The following is a 14,801-nucleotide window of genomic DNA, read 5'->3' on the forward strand; positions in this document are numbered from 1 at the left end:
TTCCAACACCAAAGTTGGTTACCAGAAGTGAGGCGCGTCATCAGGGACATATCTTTTTCTCAAATAGGCTTCTTAGAAGAGCCACTGTGGTACCTGAATGCAAATATAAACTTTTCTAGAACAAGTGGGCTAGTCAAGCTTTCGAAAGGCAGATGTTCTCCAGAGGCACAATCTGATCCTTTCGCATAGCTGCTTTGTGATAGAGCATTATATCCAAGTGTTGCACTACCACAGAATACATTTCCTTAGGCGATCCATAAATGAGTCATTAGTTATTCCCCTGATCCACCTTCCCAGTGCCCAGTCAGGCAGATGTGTCTGCTGAGCCATTGACCCACTGGGAACTTGGAATGGGTGAGGCCTTTGAGGTTGCCTCACATCCACCCTCTACCTCTCCCTCAGCAAAAGGAGTATGTATCTCAAAAGCAAAAGAATAAAATTCAGCACTTGAAAAAAATGAATGTGCAGTGCTAATAACCTTGCCGGTCTCTAGTTTTGGATGTGTAGTGTTTTCTGCTCCAAAACTATATCAGTGACAATTTTCTTCTGCTTGCTTTCTTCCAGTCCTAAGCTGATCAGCTCTTTCTGAGAATGATATTAACTGTTATAAAGCAGATTATTTTCCTCTAAACTTTTATGCTCATCTGAATAGTCAGTTTCCAGCAAAGCAAGTTCAGAGCAGGTTACCTCTCCGTAGAGTATGAATGTAATGTTTCTAATATTCTTTTCAGAATAGTTTAAGAAAAGACAGAATCTCAAATTCGGTAGATTTACCTGCTTTTCCTGTTCCATGAAAAGTCTGCCTGACTATAAAGCCTTCCATAATTACAGTTCAATCTCACTATCTCGCACAAAGAAACTTGAGTGGTGACTCAGTTATATCTTCTAAGCAGTTCTCTGGTGGGGAGAGCACTGAGTGCACTGACGTTCTCTAAAAGAATGGAGAAAGGAAAAGAAGTAGCTCAAATGTGGAGATAGTCACAGCTGTAAACATATTGATGAAAGCTACCAATTGCTGAAATAATTTATTAGAGGAATTCAGTGAATTTTCTATTCATGAATGCTTAGGGCTTGTAGTCTGTTTAAAGATTAGACTAGAGTCTGACACAAAATTGGAGTACAATGTGGAAAAAGAACAGTGACGAGATGAAATGTAACTGCTGTGATACTCAGGCTCTCAGACTGGATCTTAACCTAAATAAATAAACTCATTTTGATGGCACAGTTTGTGTCTCAATATCTCTTGTGTGATGCAGGACTTTCTGTGCATGACTTACAGTTCCTGAGTCTGTTCTGTGTCTGAACAGATCTCACTTTGCTACAGCTAGTGAAGCTGCACAAGGCACAGACACTCTCAAGTCTTCCCAGTGCTTCCAGTTCTGGGGAGAATATGATGCAGACTCTGGGGGCTAAAGTGGGACTCAGAGTGGAGGGGTGGATGGAAAGTGAAATCAAGGCAGAAGCAGGGGAGCATGTTTGCATAGAAGTGGTTGAGGAGCAGTGGGATGAAGACTAGACAGGGATTGCCTATGAGGAAGTGTAATCATAGGTGGAAGCTGAAAGGAGGTTAAAGATGTTGGAGAAGATAGTGGTAGATAGGTTGGATATGAAGTAAGTTCTGTAACTGGAAAGATTTTGTAATCCATAGTTGGGAAATGAGCACAGGAATTAGCATGTCTACTATTTAGCATTCAGTACAATATTCCTATTCCTGTTTTTTGCAACTTGTCAGCATGAAAAAGAAAAGATTCTGCTATTATTGACTCCTCAGTTAATACAAAGGGAATGGTGCCACAAATAAGTAATCTGTATAGCACTTAGGCTGCTGCTCAGCATTGTAGCTTTCAAACCCATTCTGTGTAAAGTAAGTAACAGTAATTTCTCACTGAGCTTCTAGTGTTTCTTTTCGTGGTGGAAGCCTCAGTTTGATACAAGATTTTGGTTCTTTGGAATTTTTAATGGTTCCTGCCCCATTTCCACCTTTTTCTCCACCTCCCATCTGTGTTCTCTTTTCTGCTCATCATTGTTGCAAGTCAGTATGGATTCAGAATAATGGAAGGGGGGAAGGGATAAATAACAAGTACCTGTGTATCAAATGATCTCTGTGATAAAAAAAAATCAGTGAGAGAATTCTGTGATGATTGCAGAAAAATTGATGCAAATGATATTCTCTCTCTGGATGAAGAAAACATAATGGCACTGCTGAAATTTAACTTCAGCAAATAGTGGGAAGTTGGCTTCTGCTTCCAAAAAAGGGGATACGTGGCCATATTTCTGATGATGATTCTGATGATGAACTTGTCAGAGTGTATTGTTTTTGTATTTGGTGTTGATTTGTTTCTGTCACGTTGATATAATTTTCAAGTCTAAATCTGACTACTGTTTTAAATTTTATTCTAGACCGAGAGGATCAGTCCATCCTTTGCACGTGAGTATATAAACAGTTGCAAGCTTGTCTGGATGTCTGTGTTAAAAATCTTGGTTGGAGGACTGTTCTAGTAATAAGCACTTGGAGATGGTAAATTATTCAAGTAAATTGAGTAATATTGGAGGGTTAAGGAAGGTCCTACTTGATTTCCTCCAAGATCTAATCCTTTCTGCAGAATAATTTTCATGGGAACTGAAGGAAGGAAGGAGGTTTTCAGACAGCCCAAACTCCTGAAGAAATAAGCTTTTGTCAGTGGAAAAGTCTTGGAGAACTCCTTAAGATTTGATGCAACTGCTGTGATTAAGAACATCAGTGCTGATGAGCCTGATGTAGTAACAAATACATAGTCTTATTTATTACAGCAATTTCTCTTCTTGACACAGCAGAATTTGTTGGCCTTCAGTTGGGGACCTTCGCTCTGAAAGATTCATTTCTTTGCCTTTCACTGCTCTATAGCTGCCTCTGAATTATTCCTCATCCACTTAGCAGTTTTCATACCTAAGTGACTAAAAAATATAGTTCTTGTTTCTATTGCCTCCTTTGTGTCAGCACACAGAATCCATGCCCAGTGGAAAACTAGCTGAGGGATATAGCCTTCCATCCAGCTACACTCATGCCACTCTCTGGCATGATTCAGCTTTTGTTGGCTTTAAGAGAGGTGTTGTGATAGAGTGGATTTAAGGAGCTCTGTAGCCCTTTGGAGTTAGAAATATGTCCCCCTATGTTTTTGTGTGTGTGTGTGAATGAACTGCAGACTTTCTTTACAGAGGTGAATCAGGAGCTGGTAAGACAGAAAACACCAAGAAGGTCATTCAGTATCTGGCTCATGTTGCTTCCTCACACAAGTCTAAAAAAGACCAGGTAAGACCTAGGTTTAATTTAATGATGCTTTTTTATTGTGCTGACTTTGGACAATAGATATGTATTTGCTGTTGTTGGTAAAAGCCATGCTACTCAATAAAAGCTTAGATGGAAACGTCTATCAGGGACTGAGGAGGATGGTGAACTATGAAATAATAAAAGTGTATTGAAAACTATGAGCCGGGGAGCATTGTTCTAAGTCAAACCTCCTTTGAATTCAGTGGAGCTACAGCAGGAATATACTCATCTACAACCTCTTGGATTCATGGGCTAGAAACGCTGTAAATGAAACATCACCCATCCTGATCTTTTTACGCAGACATAAGGCTTATAACCAGTCCAGGAAGTTTAAAACTTATCCTTCTGTGGAGGAGTTGTCTCCAGTCTTCTGTACCTTTGTATGTTAGGCTTGGCTATTACATATACCGTCTCAAAACTGGAGAATTCAGCAGTAGTCTAGTGAACCTCAGCTGAAAACTTTGAAATTGTAGGAGAACATTAAAAGGGTGGAAAAGAGCCAAGTAGCAGCACATGAAAGGAGGGTGGTGGTGATGGTGGGAGGACTTTGAAAATGTCTCACTTATATTTTTTTCCCCTCCCTCTCCCCCGGTGGACTATTGCCGAATTCATCAGTTGTATCCTCGTAGGTGAGCTGCACGTTTACTGCACGTTCTGCACCAGGAATGCGTTTTCTGTCCCATTGTGTGATTTTTTTTTTTTCGAGCAGCTTTTCACTCCACACCAATATCACTTTCTGCAGCTAAACCAAACCCATAGACAATTCACAGTTTTTTTTGTGTGTGTGTGTGGTGCACAATAATCTTTTTATTAGGATGTTCGATTGGGGACTGAAGTAATATAAAGAAAGAATACTTGTGTTCTGTGCTAAAAACTAGTTTGCATTTTAAGACTTTTCTTCTAGGAGTTCATGAACAGTTTATTTGGAAAAATATTCCTCTGAGGCAATTGAACTGGACCAGACTTTCACAGAACTGAATATCTAGTATATGTATTGTTCCTAGTAAGATAAATGTAGGCCTGTGTTTAGCTTTCTCCTCCCAGCAGTGAGATGTGACTGCAAGTTGCAGAGAAAGATGGATGAGGAAGGCTGCCCTGCAGACGGGGTGTTCCAGGACTGTGAGCTTGTTAGTCAGAATTGAACACTTTGGAAATGTTCACTGGTGAGCTGTGTAATGAAATCCAGATGCCAAGTGCATCCAGTGTTATCTCTCAGTAAAAGTTTTTTGCTAGTAGTTTAATGTATAGGCATGCCTTATGTGTGTAGAGTATATGAATAAGGCATGCTGTGCTTGTGCGCACACATTCTAGTAAGTAAATTCTGGAATATGACCAAAAAAAAATCCCTTCTACATGCCAAACTTTCAGACATATGAAGGCTTTTTCCATGGTCTGTCAGTAGCTGTATTTAGAAACATTCTCCTTTTTTCTTTTTCTAATTTTAAATGTGGAAAACAGAATCGTGGGCTTCAGCTAAGTATTCTTCCAGTGTGTAACCTGTGGATTCTTAAATGGTAGTTGGTAAGGAGTGTTCTGGGCAACAATCCTTTGCAAATCTTAAACTTGGAACCATATTATGAGAGGTTATACATTATTTGTTTCTGAGCATCTGAGATCCTGACTGATTTATTCTTTAAGATACAATACGACAGTGCCAAGCCTTCATGCTGCAATACCAAAAACCCACTGCTGGCACTGGTTAGCAAGACTAGATGTGGAACGTTGTCAGTGACAGTGTAGGAAGTAGAGATACTTAATCTACCAGGAAGGTTTCTTAACTGTCTTCTTGTAGAAGTTTTGAGCTTAAGCTCTGTTTTTTTGAAATATCTTGGCAAAATCTGATTTACAAAGCATATTTGTCAGCTGTAGCTCTCTTGCTTTGGAGGTTGTGGCTGCTTCCACCAAGTCCAATGCATTAGTATATTCAGCTAAATAGCTTCTAGCTGCATGGTGTGAGTATTAAATGCGTTAAAGCTGCTTTTGGGGTCTACTGAACTGAATCATATAAATATGTTTTTACTGAGACTTCATTTGTGGAAGTTAGGACTGATGGTTTCTGGTTTGTAGTCTCTGCTTCTCTACTGACTTGTTAAATCGTGAAGATGAGAATGTTTGCAGCTAATTAGAAGTTCACAGGTAGTGGTTGCTGATGTTTAAATCTTTGTAGTGAAGGTTACATTATTGATGCTCTCTTTCTGCCTTCCCCATCAAATGTAGTGTTGTTGGGATCCAGTTATCTGAGAGTCTTTCACCTGGTTGTGGAAGAACGTATAGAAACTAATCTCTGAAATGTTTAAAAGCAAATAAACAAAACCAACATAAGCCAGAGGGGAAGCAACATCTTTTAGTTTTTAAAAAAGATGTGAAAGCTAGCTGTGATTTCTGGATGTCCATCTCCATACAGAGAAGTCATGAGAACTGAGGGATGTGACCAGCTCTAGCCTTCTTCTTTGCTCACAGTGCTGTATTGCTGTAATCCCTGAGCTGATGTTCTCTTACACCTGTTTCTACGTTGGTGTAAAGTGAGTCAGGAGCCTTGGTAGCAAAAATTTCTGTAAACTTCTGATATTCTGGTATTCTGATATGTGTAGCAAAGCATAGTCTTAGTTTTATTTTTAACCAAATAATTGAACAGATTCAGCCTGACTTCTTTTCAGAGGAAAAAAGCAACTCTTGATCTCTTTCCTCCTTGTGCCTTAGTTGAGTTGAAATGTTGACCTCTCCTGCATAGCAACAGTTTGTAGTCACAAACAGAGGCCTGGGACTTCACTGCAGGGTGGTGAGGGAAGAGTGTTCCAGTATGAGTACATGTGCCAGAATAGGAGAGGGAAATGTGACTGCTGCACAGTTCCAAGGACTGAACCCTAGTTTCAAGGTTTTCTCCTACACACTGGCTCTGTTGTGAGAGAGCAGGTATCCCAGCTTTCCCTTTCCATGGTTAACCAACCCCCTTGTTGTGTATACTTTACAGTGAATAGAAGTGTTTGCAGCAGCTGCCCCTTCTGTGTGTGTGCAGTTCTGCAGGGACTGGAGGTCATGTTTGGCATTTTGTTTGGCAGTGCACTTTGCAAGCATGAAGTGAGATGATTGTGGAATCAAGAAAAGAGGCACTGGTAGTTCTTTGTTTGGTTACTGATGCACCACTTCTTTAAAAAACAAAACAACAACTACACAACACAACTCTATTGCTTTTTCAGAGAGACAATGACCTGTTCTGTAACGCACTTTAAAAATGAATGCCAACAATTTTCCTTTATAAACACCATTAAATATTTTGCCTGTGCATTCCAGTTTTCACACATCAAACTCAACTTCCATCTGTTATGCACAGGAACATATACTGATAACTGCTAAAAAGAGAACTATTCATCTGAACTGTCATTTTCTGTCTCCAGAAGTTTTTCAAGTAATCCTGAAATATGCAGAACTCCACATTCTTAACACAAAGGACAAATGTTTTTAAAAACAGCCGGCGATGTATCTGGAGCCTGAAGGAAAAGGTGTACATGCTCCAATGATCTACTGCTTGGCAGGGATAAAGGTTCTGATTTTTTTTTTCTGCAGCTCCAGCATTTTGTGTTCCCTGAGGGGAGGAGGAGTGTGCAAATATGGCAGCAGAATGTGAGCAATCCTGCAGTTTGTGGGATACCACTAATTCTCTTTTTTTCTGTGTGCCTCCTTACAAAAGAGTTTTCTGCTTGTTTGTATTGTGGAAAACATAGACTCTTAGTGCAATTTGGTATTGCTGTTTTCTTTATATATTTATATGTTTGTTTATTTTTACAAACATTACAGCTTTTCAGGCTGACTTATTAATCTAATGCTAGCAGAGTTCAGAGCTCACAGTAGCAAGAAAGGATTTTTCTCACTCTTCCTACCTAGATGGCAAGACATTTTCTGGGATGAGGGCCTGATCTTGGATGAAATGTTTTGGGTTTTTTTTTGTTTTGACTCTGGGAAATCTGTGGGGTGTTGTGGCCAAGTGAATTTAAAGGGCTGCTTGTTAACAGAAAGACAGCACTGGGACACCCTTGTCTCGGGGAAGGGAATAAAGCATTTTTTGTGAATGCTTCTGTTTTACCTGGATAACTAATAAGTCTCCTTTTGAAGGTTTTAAGGGATCATCTTCTAAGATGGCTTCTCTACTACAGATACCAAGCTAGTGTGAACTGAAACCTCAGCGCTGGTTTGACCCAAGCTTAATGCAGCAAACTGTTACCTCCTTTATTCATTTCTAATCTCTCTGTAGGGGGAACTAGAGAGGCAGTTACTCCAGGCTAATCCCATCCTGGAGGCCTTTGGAAATGCCAAGACAGTAAAGAATGACAACTCCTCAAGATTTGTGAGTATTACTATCCAGCATGATTTTTAGTATGCTAAGCTTTTCAGAGGGAGGGCTTTTTCTGGTTTTCAGTGCAGTGCTATCTTGGGATAGGACAACTATCTGTGTGACTTTGTTGAACTTAACCTGAGAAGGGAATTTCATTCAGTGAATTATAAAGAAAATACTTCTGGTAGGTCTCTAGTATGAAGGAACCTGATCCTGTGCCAGGACTATTTGCACTGATTTTTATCCTAAGTTTATTACAGTCAGTTTTATCCTGGAGAGCAAATAGCAATCCTTATTTTACTTGCTCTGGAGAGATGGATAAGTGTCTGAGGCAGACTGAGGAGCCAGAGCTGAAGCTGAATGGAAATGGTTGATGTCAGGCATTGAGGGAAGCGGAACTGTTTGAATCGTACAGCACAGAAAACTGAAAATGCAGTAGTTGTGGGAAATCTAGGTTGAAACATAATTAAGTTGAACTGTAGGCTGCCCATTTTTATTTAAAGGTGTTTGGTGTCTTGCTCATTAAATCGCTGTCGTGATCAATAAACTTTGCCTATTGGCTGATCCTATGTTTTGCATAAAACCTGCCTGACCTGTTCTGAATTTCCTTTCCTATATTAAAAAGACAAGGTTAGCCTTTGCTGCTTATTGCAATTACTGGATAGATAGAATGTTAACCTTTTTCCCAATAACTTCCTTTCAGGGCAAGTTCATCAGAATCAACTTTGATGTCAACGGTTACATTGTTGGTGCCAATATAGAGACCTGTATCCTTTTTGTAACCACTTAAAGTTACAGTAGTAGTTAAGTGCAGTAAAGTTAAAGTAAGCAGTAGTAATGCTTAGCAAACTTATCCCACCTTACTTTTGTTGGTGAAGTTGAGAATGTGTCGGGAGGCACTTAAATTTTTGCTAACAAGATTACTGTTGTAGCTGTAGTGTATTTTGTGACCGCAATGGATATCTCTTGTGAATTAATGAGTTCTAACATAGGAAGCTGAGATGGCAACATAAACTGCTATAAGATAAATAGCTTTCATGAGCCACTTTTACCTCTGTGCCGGGTGGATGCAGATGAATGGCTGCTATTTCTCTGTTTACCAGTCAAGATTCTCTTGTCATTGCCATCATTCAAAGGCTGACAGAACTGAGACCAGAACTCAGTGGCTTGTTGGCTGATAACAATTGCTAAATCAATACTTCTGTTAACTGGCACGAGGAGAACATCAAGTACTGCTAGGTTTTCTCCTGTGATAGAGGAGGAAATGATGTGTATGTTCTACCATATGCCTTAACTCTCCGAAGATCTACTGGAGAAGTCACGTGCAATTCGTCAAGCCAAAGAGGAGAGAACGTTTCACATCTTCTACTACCTACTGTCTGGAGCAGGAGAACATTTGAAGAGTAAGTTTGATTTTTGTTGCAGTTATGGAGTTCTCTTGTCACTGCAGCAGAGGGTCCAAACTCTTTATGCACTTGCATCTGTTCTTTCATAGTTTTGTGTTTCCGCCTCTTAGGTATGGCGCCCCTTCTCCACTTCTGCATATGCATGCATCTCTCTGCCCTCCCCTTGCACTTCTCAGTTCCTGAAAACTTGCTTCTCTGGTTCCTTCCTGCACTTGTCTCTTTGCCAGAAATGAATCTACACCCTTCCTTATCTAAATCACTGTCCTGTGTTTAGTCTAGTCTTGTATGATGTAAGCCCTTCTTATGCGGGAATGATCCTACTGTGATGTGCTCAGCATTTAAGTGAATGGAGCAAAGTGTCTGGCACCTATGGAGCTCTATGATGCTAGCACACCTACCATTAAAGCCTCAGCCTAATATTGAAATGCATGTTGTGTGAGATGTGCAAATTGATCTGGAGGAATAACAGGAAGAGATGACTTTTCTCATAGTTGCTACTATTTCAAGAGCTACTTATTAACCTTCATGTGACTTGAAACAAATAAGGTACCTGAAGTTGAAGGCAAATTTACTTCAGAGTGAATCCCTGCTTTTTATAGACTTAGAGTATAATGATGATTGGCGTTTCTTTAGTGGAGTATTCCAAAGCAAGGAATAGAAAGAAATAAGGCAGAAAAACTCCATTTTTATTCTAAAATATATTAAACTTTCATCTGTTAGTAAAACTGATCTTAATCTCAGATTCATCCAGCACCTGCTGGCAGTTTGCTCCCAGCAGTAGCTTGTCTATTAAAATAACACCACGGTAACTTCTTTCTCATTTTTTTTTTCTTAAGCTGATCTACTTCTGGAGCCTTACAACAAATACCGCTTCCTTTCCAATGGGCATGTCACGATCCCGGGTCAGCAAGACAAAGATATGTTTCAAGAGACCATGGAAGCTATGAGGATCATGGGCATCCCAGATGAGGAACAAATAGGTAGGAGTCCTCTGGAGAGCTTGAAATGCGAGAAAATCAAGGAGGAAATAGACCACATCTCTGTTTTTTGTTGTTACTTTGTTTCTCCTGCCCCCAGCTCAAACCCAAAGTGAGCGGGGTGCAGGTGGTGAGTTTAGTAACTTTGGAGTAACCCACCTCAGGATATACTAGCATATTTTCAGTTCATACATTCAGTCTTAGAAGTCAAACTGCCAATGAAAACGTTCATCTTTTAATTGGTTTTGATCCCAGACTGAGGTCTGTATATCTGGTTTATGAGTAATACATCCAAGATACAAGATTTCCCTCATTCTCTTGTGTAATGCAAAGCTTGTATGCTCCCCTGCCCCCTAAGCAATGGCTTTTAAGTATCTAATCTAGTACTGGCTTGGATTAGTACTTTGAAAATGGCCTGCTTATGGTGCCTTTCTTTCCAGCTTAACACTGAACTGCTGATCAGAAATTAATATTGTCTGATTCTGGGAGCACAGTTCCCTAGAATTTATGAAACCAGCACAGAGCGCAACAATACTTACTCACTTTTTCTGTGCTCTCATTTGTAATCTGCCTTACTGGCTGGGAACCAATGGTCTGCCAAATTTCAGTTTGTAGATGTATATGGTCTTATAAAACTACAACTTTTTTTTCCTACGCTGTAGCGAGCATTTCCTACACTGTAGCAAGCATCTGTGTTTTTTTTTTTGAGGTCACTGCTTTCTCTGCTGGAGGCTGTAGCTCTTGTGGCTGGAATATGTGCTTGTGCCTTAGCTCTTCACAGTGCAGTCAGCTATAAATCCATGCTTTTGTTATCCACAGTTTAATACTATATCCTAAATCATCTAAGACAAAGTGCTATAGAGGTGAAGACATGTTTGCCTAAACAGAACTAAATAATTGGCAGCCTAATTTATTGCTAAGTTGTCCTACTGTATTCTTTTTGTTGTTGTTTGATTTGTGGCTTTTTTTGTTTGTTTGTTTTGTTTTTAATGTATGCTGTAGGGCATGTCTTTGCTGTCACATAGATGAGCTGTTGGTTCCAACCACTACAGCAAAGATAACTGTAGTATTTCATATTTGCCATTCAAGGTATGAAGTTCCTTTAGGCTTAAAATAAGAATAGATAGAGCAGCTGGCTGGGCAGTAAGATTACTTAGTTTTGATGTATAATCTAAACACTAACTTTCTCCATGTATGAGACAACATCAAAACAAGCTGTATGTCCAAGTGCCAGGACTCCAGATTCAGCTGTCAAAACACTGGATTTCAAAACATGCCACTAGGAGCATATATGATTCTCTTCGTTAGTCCTGGTGCAGAATCTGTGGAGCCTTTGTTTGTTCTGCTATCAAAAAGCAGCTGTTTCTGTAGTAGGTAAAAAATTTGGAGATGAAAAAAATATTTGGTGTAAGACCATTTCTATGAGTGACTATCAATTTTTTCAAGGCAACAACAAGCTGTTATGCAATGAGCTTTGATAGACACATAGTGAAAATTAGCTTGATGCTGTGACACTGAACTTTTTTTATCCCAGTCCTAATGTCTGATGCTGCATTTGCACTGTTCAAAAGTACAAATATATAATTTAATAATGGTTGAGATGATTCAGCATGGGATTAGTTATGGTACAGGCCCTTTTGCCCACATCCTGTTGCCCTCCCTATATTGCAGTTTGTCTGTATGGTCTGCAGATCTTGGTCAGGGAGCTGAAAGCAGTATGAAGTTAAAGGAGCAGAAACTTCTTTCTCTTAATTGATTTGCACTCTTAATAACTGTATTTTTCATTTGTTTAACAGTACTTGTTGAGAAAAAAGTGAATTTTGGTTATCAAGAATAAACATGAAAAAATGTGGATGTTATAGGTTGAGACGTGACTCTGGAGTTGTCTCCAACTGTACTGTAGTGATGTTGAGGATGGGTATATTCCCAGGCTGCATAGTCTTGCACTGGAGAAGCAGGGAGAGTCCTGTGTCCTGGATGGGAGTCATGTAGAGGAATTACTTATCTGTGGTGGTTTTTTTCCCCAAATTCCAGAATGATGTTTCACTGTTGAGAAGAGCTTCTTACTTTTCATGACATGGTTAACTGGGTCGTACTGGGGCTTTTGCTGATGTCTGACACTGAGCTGTTGTTATTTCAAAAGGTCTTCTGAAGGTTATCTCAGGTGTTCTTCAGCTTGGCAACATAGTTTTCAAGAAGGAACGCAACACAGACCAAGCCTCTATGCCAGACAATACAGGTAACTAAACTCCTTTTTCCTACCCCTCCACCCCTAAAAAAAACTCCCCGTAGAAAATTGCAGGGAAAAAAGCCTACAGGAAGTTCTTGCAAGTAGAAAAATCAATTACAATATATAGAGAATGCTGCCATCCTATTTTTCTATCAAATGACTTACTGTCAAAGGAGATGACATGCCCCTTCATGTAAATATAAAAAGAAATGCTTTGTCTTGCCAAACGTGGATTTGCAGCCACTCACAGGCAAGAATGTGGCACTGTGATTGTTAAAGAACGAGGCAGAAAGTGCACATAACAGTGACCAGATGAAAAGGCTTATTCTATTGGAACACATAGCATGTGTCTGTTTTAACCAGGCTAAGAATGATTACTTCTTGCATACCTGATTAAGGAATATTTACTAACTTCATATTTAGACACCTTTTAATTGCCTATTATTGCACGTGTAAGTAGCATCATCTTTCACATAATAGAAGTCTGCATGTTGGAAGGCATCTTAAAGTTCCATTGTAGAATTACTGCAGAAATGTCAGAGGTGGCTAATTGCTCTTTAAATGTTTTTGCTTTTGGCTGTTACAGTATAAAACGTGCTTTAAGTGGCACTTTGGGAAGGAAGAGTAACCATTTGAGTTTTTGGCTTTTTAATTTGAAATAAAAAGGGTTGCCCCAAAAACTACTTAGTAGAAGGAAGTACAACTAGTTTGATTAAGAAGTTACTCGCTGGTGGTATCTTTAATTCAATGGTAAATGTGAACTCAATGAGGATTCCGTGTTATGTCTTAGTGGGATGTGAGAGTATTGTGTCAAATACACTCCTGTGGCTTTTAAAGAAACTCTGTAACCTCTAGTAAGGGTTTTTAGAGTTTTTTTGGGAGGGTTTCTTTGTTTTATTAACGTGCTCTTCATTTTATGACTTTTTGAGAGCAGTTATTACTGTCCTGGGAATGCAGTTGCAGGAACGTTTTCTTTCTCTTGTTTTCTTTAAGAAAAACAGAAAAAAATGCAACACATCAATATCTTTGTTGTTTCCTTTTCCTTCCTTAGCTGCTCAGAAAGTGTCTCATCTTCTGGGTATCAACGTGACAGACTTCACCAGAGGTATTCTGACTCCTCGCATCAAAGTTGGCCGAGATTATGTCCAGAAAGCTCAGACCAAAGAACAGGTAGGCATTCTGTAGAAATGAGTGAGTGCTTCAGTCTTTTAATTTTGCTGTCACAAAGCTAACAAATCTATTAAGATTTTCTTTAGCATTTCATGGCCATCTTCATGGCTGCAGTGTTATTCAAGCAACTACAGCTTGAATAATACAGCATCTGTGTTCCTTCTAGTATTAGCTCTCTTGATCTGTATAAAAATAGAAGTCACCCCTGCCCCTGTAGCACTTCTTCTCATATGAGGAAAAAATGAGAGCACAACTCTCCTAATTTTAGTGACTGGCTGTCTCAGGGGAGTAAGTTTCTTCAGTGCTCTATGCAAGGATGTCATTTTCAAGTTGCTATAATATAGAAAATACCATTTTTGAGTAGGCCAGCTGCTTGGGTGGAAGAATTTGTTTCTCACCCTTGAAACTGCTTGTATGTTTCTTAATAGTCTTGAATCAGGCTGTGCTGAATGTGTTGTTAAATGAAACCTGGACTAGAAGCTAATGGCTTCCTAAATAAAGTAAAGCCACTGTGCTTACTCTCTGCATGGCTTTTTCATAAACACATCATTATTCACAGTGAAAATAAACATGCCCCATAACATGAGAAGGATTGGGAAGGGAAAGTGAGATCTAGAAATATTCACTGATTGTCTTTCTGTTTTGACATTTAATTTCCTACTCTTTATGTTTTATTTTTGTGTTAATCATGGGTAGGGTGATGGCACTGAGGGGAAAACAACGACTTTCACAAATTCTAAATTACAAAGTAATTTTAATCCTTTTCTTTGGATATGTGTGAACATACTACGTTACTTTGGAAGGGACTCGATTTTGTTTATTTTTTCTTGAATATTAGGCTATGGTTTCTCAGGTAGGCAAGGTCCTAAAAGTTGGCTTTGACATGCTAGTTTGTTAAAATATTCTTTGCTCCTGCTTATGGGATATCACCACTATAATGCAACTCCTGATATTTGTCTTTCTGCATAGGCTGACTTTGCCATTGAGGCTCTGGCTAAGGCCACTTATGAACGGATGTTCCGGTGGCTGGTTATGCGCATCAACAAGGCGTTGGATAAGACCAAGCGACAGGGTGCATCCTTCATTGGAATCCTTGACATTGCTGGTTTTGAGATTTTTGAGGTAAGGAGATGTCAGGTCCCTGCACTCAGCACAGTTTACCATGGAGCAAGGTGGGAAATTTGTTGAAGGAAATAGTTTTTAAAGCTGGAATAAAATAGAGTAGCTTTGGAAATCATGTGTATAGTCTGCTTTTATTTGAGATCCATACTGATTTGAACTGTCAGGTTATTTAATAATGTGTCCAAGTAGTTCGTTCTTTCTTAGTTTGTATATACTGCAAATATTGCTATCTCATTGCTTTCTATTCTGGTGCTACATC

General features: G+C 39.3%; 1 protein-coding gene across 1 annotated transcript in view; it reads left to right on the plus strand.

The window, feature by feature from the left end:
* Positions 1–14,801, plus strand: part of MYH9 (myosin heavy chain 9) — a 68,849-nt gene that overhangs the window by 28,219 nt on the left and 25,829 nt on the right. The window contains exons 4-12 of the mRNA XM_010711635.4: positions 2,401–2,428; positions 3,196–3,289; positions 7,557–7,649; positions 8,341–8,404; positions 8,942–9,040; positions 9,880–10,023; positions 12,164–12,259; positions 13,302–13,420; positions 14,390–14,542. Of these exons, the coding sequence (XP_010709937.1) occupies positions 2,401–2,428; positions 3,196–3,289; positions 7,557–7,649; positions 8,341–8,404; positions 8,942–9,040; positions 9,880–10,023; positions 12,164–12,259; positions 13,302–13,420; positions 14,390–14,542 (890 nt within the window). The remainder of the gene's footprint in view (positions 1–2,400; positions 2,429–3,195; positions 3,290–7,556; positions 7,650–8,340; positions 8,405–8,941; positions 9,041–9,879; positions 10,024–12,163; positions 12,260–13,301; positions 13,421–14,389; positions 14,543–14,801) is intronic.

This window comes from Meleagris gallopavo, chromosome 1, assembly GCF_905368555.1.
Source record: "Meleagris gallopavo chromosome 1, MGAL_WU_HG_1.1, whole genome shotgun sequence".
Taxonomy (NCBI): Eukaryota; Metazoa; Chordata; class Aves; order Galliformes; family Phasianidae; genus Meleagris; species Meleagris gallopavo.